Genomic DNA, 13,710 nt, shown 5'->3' on the forward strand with positions numbered 1-13,710 from the left:
TGAAACTTTTATTTTAAATATTCATTGATGAAACAAGAAGTCAGAAACGACACAAATCGGCTGCTGGTCATGGCTGATTCTGAGCAGAATCAATGTCTGGATCTGTTCTCCAAAGAAGCCAAACTTTATGCGATCAATGCTTCAGACTCTGGATCAGCTTCTGGATGCGGTCCAGGGTGATCTGGTTGGTGCTGGAACAGTTCTCAGGTCCATACGGGGCTGTGACAGTTAGAACCCCAGCCACCCTCAGGTCCTCCCCCTCCTCAACCACTGGAACCCAGTTCTTCTCCAACCAGCTCTGCACACTCCTCCTCCTCTTCCTCAGCTCCTCCACATCAAGCTCACACGTCCTCCGTGGCAGAAAGGAGGCCCGAAGACGCTCCGCAGTGTCCTCGTCAGCTTCGTGTAGGACCTCCACCTCCCCCACAGCATGACCCATTACCACCTGCACGGACGCTCGACCCTCCTCCCTGAAGGTGACCAGGACCAGACTGAGGAGACACAGAAAGACCATTGATCAGGTTCGGGTTCAGATGTTACTGATCACTCACGCACACACAGATTGTTCAATAACCCTAACCCGGTTGTAATATTATCCTGTGTCATGACACTAAGCAGCTTAAAGACATGTTTTATCAACATTTTCTTGGTTTACATATGTACATATACATACATAAAAACATACACATGTACATAACAATTTGTAAGTATTTTCTTTTTTTACATACGGTCTCAATTCCAAGGATTTATGGGTTTGGGTTTTACCTGCTCTATTGGTGCTGCTGTAATAAAATCAATAATATCTTATCTCTTAAAGGCGCTCGGTGTCAAACTGGAGCCAAAATTCAAACTATATTTTGGGCAAAAGATATTTGACATGTTTGGACCTGTCATGTCCTGTACCTGAAAACGTTTGAGCTGAAACTTGACAGCTACGTCTTCCTCATTAAAGCAAAGCAGTGATTCTGCTGGGCCGCTAGTTTGAAACGTGCTTTAAATCAGTGGTCCCCAACCACCGGTCCGCGGGCCGGTACCGGTCCGTGAGGCATTTGTTACCGGGCCGCACAGAAAGAATAACTAATCTATACAATTTCCATTGTATTGATTATTAGCGTCTAAAAGGTGTTTTATTTTGAAAAACTACCGGATTTTCACCAACATAACATTCGCCTGTGAATTTTCATGCTTTGATACGTTACTAAAAACAGACGTGAACTAGTGAAGATTAAATTAAAAAACAAACGTCTTTGGGGAGCTTCTTTGCTAATGGGAAAGTCCAACTGAGGAGGAAAAAGAGAAAACTTATTTTAACAGACAAACCAGTGGATTAAAAAACAAGAATGTGTTATTTGACCAAAAAACGTGAACATGGACAGAAGCGGTTATTGAGACCACAACTAATGGTGAGTAGATATTGGTGTAATACTTGTTTAATAGTTATTGCAAGATGCAAGTGCATTATATAAAGTTTATTGGTAAGGTTATATTCCTCTGTGATTTAATTACCACCCCGACCGGAAACCGGTCCGTGGCAGGAAAACGTTTGGGGAACCGCTGCTTTAAATGATCAGAATTTATATTCAGAGTCAAAAACGTTCAAGTAAATCTAAAATGACATTTAAATAAACTAATTTGATTCACGCCCTGAAAGACAAACATCCTAAAATTCCGTTCTCAATCAACGAAGTTTTGGCAATAGATAGCATGCGTGCTAAATTATAGCATTCCCAGGCTAACTGCAGCTAATGCTACAGCTCATAAATCCTCAGTTATTCTATTAGCATATTGTGTTTGACGTCACCTGGCGGATACCGGGTCCACGGTGAGCAACCACCCGCAGAACTCTTCATCTTGTCCAACCTTCACCTTCACCTGTTTGTTAACGTAACGGATCCACTGCAGCGGACCTAGTAGAGGCCAGCCGCATTGCATGTCGGTTCACACGGTCACCGCCGAGCTCACAGATCTACGCCCAGGGTGTATCCGGCACGAGCCCCAAACCGTCCGGACGAAACAATCTGGAAAGAAGGTTCCGCTTCTCGGCTGATGATGACAACGAGCCGGCCGCTGCTGCCCTCTGCTGGAGGACGACATATGACAGGACTCCGGTCCTTTTTAAAGAACCGTTACCCACCCACGCCAAGAAGTCACGTTTTGGCCGGCGTTTAATTCGGATTGTTTGTTAGCAACATTACTCAAAATGTTATGGACGGGTTTTGACGAGTTTCAGGAAATGTTTGAAATAGGTCTCGGAAAAGTTTCTTAGATTCTGGAGGTGATTCGGATTACCGTCCGGATCCTGGCATTTCTCTTTAAATGATTCTTTATCATTTAGAGGTAGATCTGTTCCCTGACCACTGACAAAAAATAAGTTTAATAAGTGTCACATGAAAATGTCAGACCTGTCTCGTTCTCTGCATCGATAGAGGAGAACCAAACGAACCCCGGGTTTCTGTCCAGCACTGAATTCATGAACTTCTTCTTCTACTTATTAGAGATGAACTTCATCACCTGCTGCCCTCTATCAGTTTACCTTCACACAGATGTAAGGTCAACAGGGTACTGCTTCCTCCCACTTCAAATACTTCATCCAAACCAATGTGTCTCCTAGACCCCAACCCAGCTGAGCTGCTTTAGGGTGTTTCACCTTCAGGGGGATCATCGCTCTGTCTTTATTAACAGATGATGTTTCACAGTCTTTAAAACTTTTCTCTCTTGATCCTAATTCTAATCTTCATTTTATCTCTGAAGTCATAGAGAAATCAGTTGTGTGATTTCCTGTAAATAGTTAATAAAACATCTCAGAAACAGAATATCTGATTCTTATAACCTTATACTGCAAATAAATGCACCAGCATTAAAAAAAAAAACTGAAGTGAAACAAAAACACAGACACATTTCTCAAAAATATCAGAACTTTAAAAATTAAATGTAGTATTTAAATAATGGATTGCTTTTAGAGTCAATGTGAAGTACTGTGTAAAGACACAAATATGTTAAATAAAACTGATGACAGTTTATTGGCTGAGACCTCAGAAGGTAAAAAATCAGATGGATTTCTGATGGTTTGTCCTGGACCACCAAGTTAACTTTGTTTGTTGACCCTGAACCCTGTCTGCCATTATTCCAGTAATTAATCGGTCATTTCCAGTTAAACCAGTCATAACGATGCAGTTTTCCCAGTCAAACCAGTGCTCTGATGATGAAAGACAAAGCAGCTCCTGAGGCCAAACCCAGACACAGAAAGAAGGCCATGATGCTTCCAGCGGTTTCTGCCTCACGAGGACGAACGGTCCTACAGAACAACGAGACGATTCTGTATTATGAATGAATGTCTAAAAATAAGGGGACATGATTCAGTGTCTCACTTTGGTCCATAGCACATGCAGAGGCTTGCCAGGTATCCATTACTGAAGGCAAAGGCGACCATGATGACGATAAACCAACCATCGTGATCAATGAAGACAGGCAGGTGGACGCGAGGGTGGACGTTACACAACATGAAGAGAGGGATGAAGACAAGACGACACCCCACAAAGACCGGAAGTAACAGACTCTCCTTCTGTGGCTGGAGACAGAAGTGATAAGTGATCAATACATTTGTATTGCAACCATAAGATGAAATCAGATGTTGTAATTTATTCATCCCAAACTGGGAAATGAGGCTAGAAACAAAAGCATTAGCTGAGTACTATCAGCAATATCTGATCAATACATCTGCAGCAAATGTCTGAGTGATGCTGTGTTGACACCACGGCCTGCCGGGGGGCGACATAACCTTATATGGGGGGTTTATGCAATTTAGCATACCTGATAAATACATGAATGGAAATGTGTAATAGTTTAACATCTTCCTATGAGGTGTGCCTTTTGTAGGGGGTAGGGGCATTAAAGGTTTTGTAGGGGGCGGGGGCATTAAAGTTGGGGAACCACTGGCTTAGTATAAAGCAGATGTTTCTCATATCATTTCAATCAGACCGAAGAATGCTGGCGAGCCAATCAGCCAATCAGTGGCAGATTAGGGTAGGTCCCGGCATCCCATAGTAGCAAAACATCCTGTCACATGTCCTTGTCTCTACAAATAAGTAATAACCAATCAATTCATATGAATGAACTGGATGGCCTCAAATAAAGATTATACTGATTGATGATTTTAAACTCACCCACATACAAATAGCTGTTAAGCTCCGCCCACCCCAGTCACACAGGTTAAAAAGCAGGAAACAGCAGACCGGAATGAAGAACTGTTCTGTCAAACAAATATTACAGATCAATCATTTAGCAGGGAAACATTGTCGGATCAATCAAAGGGACAATGATTTGGTGGTTTGTCAGCTCACCCCAGGGTCCCCCAGAGGCGAGGCTGGTCCTGGTGTCGGCGGTAACCGCGGGAAACACGCCGATGGTGATGGTGAAGGTGAAACAGACGGACAGAGCCAACAGCCAGAGCTGACCATCAGCAGGCAACAAGGAGTGAGAGTCAGCAGGCAACAAGGACTGAGAGGCAACGGTCAACAGGCAACAAGGACTGAGAGGCAACGGTCAGCAGGCAGCAAGGACTGAGAGGCAACGGTCAGCAGGCAACAAGGACTGAGAGGCAACGGTCAGCAGGCAACAAGGACTGAGAGGCAACGGTCAACAGGCAACAAGGACTGAGAGGCAACGGTCAGCAGGCAGCAAGGACTGAGAGGCAACGGTCAGCAGGCAACAAGGACTGAGAGGCAACGGTCAGCAGGCAACAAGGACTGAGAGGCAACGGTCAGCAGGCAGCAAGGACTGAGAGGCAACGGTCAACAGGCAACAAGGACTGAGAGGCAACGGTCAGCAGGCAACAAGGACTGAGAGGTTCAAAAAGTTCAATGACCTCGACTCAAGCATTTTACAACACCAGCCCATGTTCACCCCTTCACAAGCTGTCATTCAGTCATTTGTTCTATTCTATTCTAGAATTAAGGGTTAGGGTTATTTTACTACTTTGAGATAACTTCTAGTGTGATTTCCTATTCAATAAATAAAACTACTTTGACTTCCTTGTGAATGTTGTTTTTTGCTGGTCTTCTGGTTCAACCCTAAAGTCTTATCAAGTCCCTGATTTCAACCTGGTCAAAGAAAAGACAATCCTTTATAATGCCCATTATTGGTTATTGTTTGATTTCTGGTTTCTCCTAAAACAACAATCAATCAATAATCTGATGAAAGGCTTCAGAAATCACCGTTTGACTGATTTTTTTATGTGATTTTGATTTTTAGTGTTTCAGACAGACCTTTTTAAAGATGACCATCATGCCAATGTTCTGTTGTTGGTCATTCAAAGCTTCCTCTTTACTCTCTTATGAAGCAGAAGAAGAAGATGATGATGATGATGATGATTAACATCTCTGTGTATTTGAATCATCAATGGGATAAATGCTGGTGTAACAGTCAGAATTGAGCCTGTTAGAATTTCGAACAAAAAATAAATCCTGTACATATTTGTGTGGTTTGTGGCGCCTCCTACTGGTCATATTTCGTAGCTGCATGACCAGGTGTCTGCACACGTCACGAGCCTCCAGCAGAGAATCGCGTGTCACGTTGGAGGTAGGTGCCATGTGACGGAGCTGTTCACGTCGTTATAATATTTAGTATTACTAATTGGTGAAAGTCAAGATCTGAGCCTTTTCGCGTGGTCATTAATATGATTACTATGTAATCACGAAGTTACAGGCGATATTTAGGAGAACTAATAACTTTACTTTGAGTAGATTCTCTGACCACGTTGCATGCTAGCTGATCCTTGCTAACGCGCTATGCTAACGTATAGCTGCTGATCTTCCTGTTTCCGTGTGCAGATTGACATTTATGTTTTTCTGTTGTTCTGACCAGAATACATACGACGAGTAGACGCTGTCAGACCGCCATACGCGTTACACTACTGCTAGGTCGACAGCAGAAACCCGCCTCACTGAATTATGACATCACATTTAATAATAATCTTATGATGGGACAGCTGATCATTGACTATCCTTAAAATGAGATGCAGCTGAATGTCGCCACTAACCCTTTTCTTTGTTCATACCTCTGTTCATCAGCTTTAAGGTGTTGTCCTTGTCTGATCTCTCGTTCCTGTGTGTCTCCTGATAAAACTGGAAAAACTCCTAAGAGATGAAACATTGATCGATCAGAGAATGGATGTGAGATCAGGGGACGAGGTCACGGATGTGCTGCAGTCACCAGTTTAGGCAGCAGGATGTAGGACAGGATGGCCAGACAAATAGCCAAACAGGCTGTGATGAAGTAGCCAAACGCTGCATCCTGAAGGTCGGCGCCACCTGGAGGGAGGGAGGAATATAGCAGATACATGTGCAGTAACACATAGTAATGAGTAAGTGGTTAGTCCAGACTTGCGATGGCGCAGATCATGGAGAAGGCAGCAAAGCTCCCGGCCAGCCCTTGACCACTCATGATGGGAGCCGTATACGAGAGAGGCAGCAAGCCAGCCATGCCGAACAAACTGCCCTGAAGAACTGCCCCAAAGCCTAGAACCAAAGGGCCTGCCCTGAAGCACCACGCCAAAGGAGATCAAGCAGCAATCAATCAAGTAACCCACAGTTGATGATGATGACCGTCACCATGGTGATGGAAAAGAAGGGCAGTGGCTCCAGAGGCACTTTGACAAGGATGGCCGTGACGATGAAGACCACCATGATGACGAGGAGACTGCCCATCACACGCAGGCGCTGAGAAATACTGAGAGAAGGAGGATCAATCCGACACCAATCAGAGAATAACAAAGATAGTATATTTCAGTCTAATCAATAAATAACATTTAATGAAACCCAAAACAGGACATAAAGACAGTCTTTGTCCGAAGGCTGAAATGAAACAGGGACTCCTCTGACAGAAGAAGCTGTAAGAAGCTGCAAGCACTTTATTCTATTCTGTGTTTATTATTCTACTGTGTTGTATTCTATTCTACTGTAGTTTATTATATTCTACTGTGGTTTATTCTACTGTGGTTTATTCTACTGTGGTTTAATCTATTCTACTGTGGTTTATTCTATTCTACTGTGTTGTATTCTATTCTACTGTAGTTTATTATATTCTACTGTGGTTTATTCTACTGTGGTTTATTCTACTGTGGTTTAATCTATTCTACTGTGGTTTATTCTATTCTACTGTGTTGTATTCTATTCTACTGTAGTTTATTATATTCTACTGTGGTTTATTCTACTGTGGTTTAATCTATTCTACTGTGGTTTATTCTATTCTACTGTAATTTATTCCTTTCTGCTGTAGTTTATTCTATTCTACTGTAATTTATTCCTTTCTACTGTAGTTTATTATATTCTACTGTGGTTTATTCTACTGTGGTTTAATCTATTCTACTGTGGTTTATTCTATTCTACTGTAATTTATTCCTTTCTGCTGTAGTTTATTCTATTCTACTGTAATTTATTCCTTTCTGCTGTGTTTTATTATATTCTACTTTGGTTTATTCTGTTCTACTGTAGTTTATTCTATTCTACTGTAGTTTATTATATTCTACTGTGGTTTATTCTACTGTGGTTTAATCTATTCTACTGTGGTTTATTCTATTCTACTGTAATTTATTCCTTTCTGCTGTGTTTTATTATATTCTACTGTAGTTTATTATATTCTACTGTGGTTTATTCTACTGTGGTTTAATCTATTCTACTGTGGTTTATTCTATTCTACTGTAATTTATTCCTTTCTGCTGTGTTTTATTATATTCTACTTTGGTTTATTCTGTTCTACTGTGGCTTCTTCTACTGTAGTTTATTCTAGTCTACTGTAGTTTTATTCTATTCTCCCGTGGTTTATTCTTCTACTGTAGTTTATTCTAGTCTACTGTAGTTTTATTCTATTCTCCCGTGGTTTATTCTTCTACTGTGGTTTATTCTACTGTGGTTTCTTCTACTGTGGTTTATTCTTCTACTGTGGTTTATTCTTCTACTGTGGTTTATTCTACTGTAGTTTATTCTATTCTACTGTAGTTTATTCTATTCTACTGTGGTTTATTCTATTCTACTGTAGTTTATTATATTCTACTGTGGTTTATTCTATTCTACTGTAGTTTCTTCTACTGTGGTTTATTCTTCTACTGTGGTTTATTCTACTGTAGTTTATTCTATTCTACTGTAGTTTATTCTATTCTACTGTGGTTTATTCTATTCTACTGTAGTTTATTCTATTCTACTGTGGTTTATTCTATTCTACTGTAGTTTATTCTAGTCTACTGTAGTTTATTCTAGTCTACTGTAGTTTATTCTATTCTACTGTAGTTTATTATATCTTACTGCGGTTTATTCTTCTACTGTGCTTTCTTCTACTGTAGTTTATTCTATTCTACTGTGCTTTCTTCTACTGTAGTTTATTCTATTCTACTGTAGTTTATTCTATTCTACTGTAGTTTATTCTATTCTACTGTGGTTTATTCTATTCTACTGTAGTTTCTTCTACTGTGGTTTATTCTACTGTAGTTTATTCTATTCTACTGTGGTTTATTCTATTCTACTGTAGTTTATTCTAGACTACTGTAGTTTATTCTATTCTACTGTAGTTTATTATATCTTACTGTGGTTTATTCTTCTACTGTGCTTTCTTCTACTGTGGTTTCTTCTATTCTACTGTAGTTTATTCTCGACTACTGTAGTTTATTCTATTCTACTGTAGTTTATTATATCTTACTGTGGTTTATTCTTCTACTGTGCTTTCTTCTACTGTGGTTTATTCATCTACTGTGCTTTCTTCTACTGTAGTTTATTCTATTCTACTGTGGTTTATTCTATTCTACTGTAGTTTATTCTAGACTACTGTAGTTTATTCTATTCTACTGTAGTTTATTATATCTTACTGTGGTTTATTCTTCTACTGTGCTTTCTTCTACTGTGGTTTCTTCTACTGTGGTTTATTCATCTACTGTGCTTTCTTCTACTGTAGTTTATTTTATTCTACTGTGCTTTCTTCTACTGTAGTTTATTCTATTCTACTGTAGTTTATTCTATTCTACTGTGGTTTATTCTATTCTACTGTAGTTTATTCTATTCTACTGTGGTTTATTCTATTGTACTGTAGTTTCTTCTACTGTGGTTTATTCTACTGTAGTTTATTCTATTGTACTGTAGTTTATTCTATTCTACTGTGGTTTATTCTATTCTACTGTAGTTTCTTCTACTGTGGTTTATTCTACTGTAGTTTATTCTATTGTACTGTAGTTTATTCTATTCTACTGTGGTTTATTCTATTCTACTGTAGTTTATTCTAGTCTACTGTAGTTTATTCTATTGTACTGTAGTGTATTCTATTCTACTGTGGTTTATTCTATTCTACTGTAGTTTATTCTAGTCTACTGTAGTTTATTCTATTCTACTGTAGTTTATTATATCTTACTGTGGTTTATTCTTCTACTGTGCTTTCTTCTACTGTGGTTTCTTCTATTCTACTGTAGTTTATTCTATTCTGTGGTTTATTCTTCTCCTGTGGTTTATTCTTCTGTGGTTTATTCCACTGTGGTTTATTCTTCTACTGTGCTTTCTTCTACTGTAGTTTATTCTATTCTACTGTAGTTTATTCTATTCTCCTGTGGTTTATTCTTCTACTGTGCTTTCTTCTACTGTAGTTTATTCTATTCTACTGTAGTTTATTCTATTCTCCTGTGGTTTATTCTTCTACTGTGCTTTCTTCTACTGTAGTTTATTCTATTCTACTGTAGTTTATTCTATTCTCCTGTGGTTTATTCTTCTCCTGTGCTTTCTTCTACTGTGGTTTATTCTTCTACTGTGCTTTCTTCTACTGTAGTTTATTCTATTCTACTGTAGTTTATTCTATTCTCCTGTGGTTTATTCTTCTCCTGTGCTTTCTTCTACTGTGGTTTATTCTTCTACTGTGCTTTCTTCTACTGTAGTTTATTCTATTCTACTGTGGTTTATTCTATTCTACTGTGGTTTATTCTTCTCCTGTGCTTTCTTCTACTGTGCTTTCTTCTACTGTAGTTTATTCTATTCTACTGTGGTTTATTCTTCTCCTGTGCTTTCTTCTACTGTGGTTTATTCTTCTCCTGTGCTTTCTTCTACTGTGGTTTATTCTTCTACTGTGCTTTCTTCTACTGTAGTTTATTCTTCTACTGTGCTTTCTTCTACTGTAGTTTATTCTATTCTACTGTGGTTGGCTCAGCCTGCTCCCAGATTCTTCTTTGTTGGTGCTCGTTTACTCACAATGAGTGCAGTAAGGAGTTGAGGCACGTGCACAGCAGCAGAGGCAGCATCGCACACAGCGTCATCACATTGTTGAATTTAGCCTCCAGGTGGCTGCGACCAGCACCTGCTGCTCCTGTCTGATTGGCTGACGAGTCCACCAACCAGGGTTCCTTTAGTCGGCTTGTGAAGTACTGGAGATGCAGACTTTGTTGTTAATCTGTTGTTCATCACTAAATCTTGGACAGATTTCAAAGCTTGGCTTAAACACAAAGATTAGATCAATGCGTGGAGCTAGCTGAGCTAAGAGCTAAGGTGTCACCATGAGTACAGGGGAAGTAAGGAGGCAGTAAGGGGGCACAAACAGGCAGTCAGAGAAGGACTGAGCCTTTTTATGATGGGAACAACAATCAGACACATCTGAGCCTGGAGCTGGGGGGCCAATCAATCTGTTTATACATGGACAACTAACAGGAATTGCTGCTGTACCATGGTGGCAGTCATGAAGAAGTTCCAAGGCAGCAGTGTTCCCAAACCAAGCACGAAGAAGATCAGCCACACCCCGAAATACCTACAGGAAGATGTTTTCAGAGTACCAGCATTAGACTTCATCCTCAAAAGGCCCATCGCAAACACGGAAGTTCTGAAAAGGAGTGACAAGCAGCCACTGCTGTACCTGGATGACATCATGCTGTACTCCAGGAATGAGTGGGAACCAATCCAGAACCTTCTCTACGCACTGTTGCTAAATGAGGGCTCAGCTGGAGGATCATCTAAGCCCGCAGTGTTAGCGGCTAACTAGCGGCTAACCCTTGTTCTAGATCTAGAATGTTTGACTTTTAGGAGCCTTTTTCTGTAAACGGCAGCAAGTTCTTTTTAGATAGAAATAGTCACAAAGCTGCTGCATTTTTGTACTACAAGAAAGAAAAGATAAAACTCAGGACACCTTATTCATGTTTTGTTAGTTTGTCCTGTAGATAGTTATTTTATTAACCACCGCAAACCTTGTGATTTCCTTTAATTTGTAAAAGCAAAATACTGCTCTGCACCCAAAACAGGTCTACAGGGTAAACTGTTGCATACATTTATTTTTCAGTAAAATAAGATTGAAATATTTCTGCTGTCAGTTATTAAAAAAATATGTCTTTATCGCCAGATCGGGACTTTAAAAATTGGTGATCGACCAGAAAATTGCAATCAGGCACCTCTAGTTTTAATTGATACGTATATATTTTGAATAAAAAATTACGTTTAATGTACTAGTCAACAATTTTGTTAGAAATAATGGGAGAATATTAGGTAAAGTACATTATGGGTCACCCCTACGGCACTGAGGGCTGGGACAACATACCTGGTTGTCCTCCCCGTCGACGGGCTTGCGTATATGTATATATATATATATATATGGAGAGAGACATATGTTTTTGTTTAGCCATTTGTCAGTAGGTGAAGCGATTAGTGTGACAGCAGTTTGTCCAGTTCTTCATGGTGTGTTTGATCACAAATGTTATTGATGTGAACACAACCTGCAGTATTATTTGTATTAACAATCTGTAACTTAAATGATCAATTAATCATTTACTCACTTGTCCTTTGGAGAGCTAGGAGCCATTTTTGTCTGCAGAACCAATGGGCTCGAAACCTGGCTGACGTTAGACCTGGTAGGGTCCAGAAGTGGAGGACTGAAAGCTTGCTGGTTTGTAATCCTGGTTGCCTCAAAATATATTCCTGTCTGTCTCTCCTGCAGTCAGTTTGAACAATGTCTTGTTTCCTCTACACTCCTCAGACACATTCAGGGTTCAAAGTGTTTCAGGTTCTTCCTCATTTAGTTACGTGCTCTTGTTTTCAGGAATCAGTTCCTACATCAGACCTTTGACCGACCGCTGCTTTCATCACTGGGTGGACTTTGTTTCAGTGTAAATGACTATGATCTGATAACAGAACAAGTTTTAACTGCTCTGCTAAATTATTTTACACATCATTATAAATGAGCAGGGTTAGGTTAACAGTGCTTCTCAATTATTTTCTGTCGCGCCCCCCCCCCGAAAAAAAACCCACACTTGTATCCTTACAAGAAATAAGAAAAAGAAAGAAATATATATCAACTTACAACAAAGAATAACTTTATTACCATTTTAATTAGTCTGCAACAGAAAATATTTTAAGTGCATCATTTTGCCTGACATTTTAATCCTTAAACTGCAATTTATACAATTAAATAATAAATAAAATTAAATTAAATAACATCTATAAATAATGATAAATCTGTCTGTCCGTCCATCTGTCCGTCCGTCCTTCTGTCAGTCTGTCCGTCCGTCCGTCTGTCTGTCCGTCCTGTCAGTCTGTACGTCTGTCCATTTGTCCATCTGTCTGTCCGTCCGTCCGTCTGTCAGGGTTAGGGTTAGGGGCATTTATCCAACATCCTAGGATGTTGGATGGGCACGGGCAACAGGTGATCAATTACTTTCATTTAAATTTAAAAATAGGGATGGATATAAAATAAAAGGGGGAGGGAAAGGTTAGGCTTAGAAGGGTAAGGAGGGTTGGGATTAGGAACAGGGGGGAAGAAAGGGTTAGGTTTAGGCATAGAAGGGCAGGGAAGGTTAAGGTTAGGAAAAGAGGAGGGTCAGGTGTAAAATAAAGAGGGATGAGGGTAAGGGTTAAGTTTAGGCAGGGTAGGGAAGGTTAGAAAAAGGGGGGAGGGAATGATTAAGTTTAGGCATAGGAAGGTAGGGAGGGTTAAGGTTAGGAAGAGGGGGGAGGGAAGGGTTAAGGCTAGGAAAAGGGGGGAGGGAATGATTAAGTTTAGGCATAGGAAGGTAGGGAGGGTTAGGTTTAGGGTTAGGGTTAAGGCTAGGAAAAGGGGGGAGGGAAAAGTTAGGTTTAGGCCTGGAAGGGCAGGGAAGGTTAAGGTTAGGAAAAGAGGAGGGTCGGGTATAAGATAAAAAGGAAAGAGGTTAAAGGTTAAGTTTGAGGGAGGCATAGAGGGTTAAGGTTAGGAAAGAGGGAATGGGTCGGGTAAACAAAAAGGGGGGAAAGAAAAAAGTGGGGGAGGGATTAAGTTTAGAGAGGGTTAAGGTTGGAGAGAAGGTTGGGTCGGGTATAAAATAAGAGGCAAAGGAAAGTTTAAAGATAGGTAAAGGAAAGGGGGGGTAGTAATAAAGGGACGATGAATTTATATGGCCAAAATCACTATTTGGGGTCGGGGCTAAACACCCGGGGAGGAGGGCGGGGGATCTGGTAAATGTCCCATCAGGCTTGCACATTTTCTGTCTTTACAGGTAGGCCCCCTCTCCCCTCCTCTCCCACGGGTTTCACCAGGCTAGACCAAGAGAAGACACAGCAGCAGGTAAGTCTGTTCAGTTTGTATCTCCTGCATGTGTTGTCATGTGTGTCCCGTTCTCCTCCTTTCCAGATCTCCTCTTAGGCCTGGGGCAGTCTCCCTCCCACTGCTTTCCTCCTCAGGGTCTGGTTTCATCTTGGTAGGTGGTGGTACCTTTCACATATGGACAGCACA

General features: G+C 40.4%; 2 protein-coding genes across 2 annotated transcripts; both read right to left on the minus strand.

Annotated features, from left to right (window-relative positions):
- On the minus strand, positions 1-1,967 carry gemin6 (gem (nuclear organelle) associated protein 6). Its single transcript, XM_068751365.1, has 2 exons — positions 1,802-1,967; positions 1-491 (listed from the first exon to the last, which is right to left on the minus strand). The coding sequence occupies exons 1-2, from the start codon at positions 1,930-1,932 to the stop codon at positions 134-136; spliced, it is 489 nt and encodes a 162-aa protein (XP_068607466.1). The 5' UTR covers positions 1,933-1,967; the 3' UTR covers positions 1-133.
- Positions 1,968-3,183: 1,216 nt separating this feature from the next.
- On the minus strand, positions 3,184-11,805 carry LOC137906471 (equilibrative nucleoside transporter 1-like). The gene is made up of 12 exons (XM_068750742.1): positions 11,780-11,805; positions 10,683-10,764; positions 10,215-10,387; positions 6,587-6,726; positions 6,381-6,515; positions 6,211-6,308; positions 6,056-6,134; positions 5,265-5,329; positions 4,341-4,449; positions 4,164-4,249; positions 3,369-3,568; positions 3,184-3,295 (listed from the first exon to the last, which is right to left on the minus strand). The coding sequence occupies exons 1-12, from the start codon at positions 11,803-11,805 to the stop codon at positions 3,184-3,186; spliced, it is 1,305 nt and encodes a 434-aa protein (XP_068606843.1).
- Between the last annotated feature and the right edge of the window lie 1,905 nt (positions 11,806-13,710).

The sequence above is a fragment of the Brachionichthys hirsutus genome, chromosome 17 (assembly GCF_040956055.1).
Source record: "Brachionichthys hirsutus isolate HB-005 chromosome 17, CSIRO-AGI_Bhir_v1, whole genome shotgun sequence".
Lineage (NCBI taxonomy): Eukaryota > Metazoa > Chordata > Actinopteri > Lophiiformes > Brachionichthyidae > Brachionichthys > Brachionichthys hirsutus.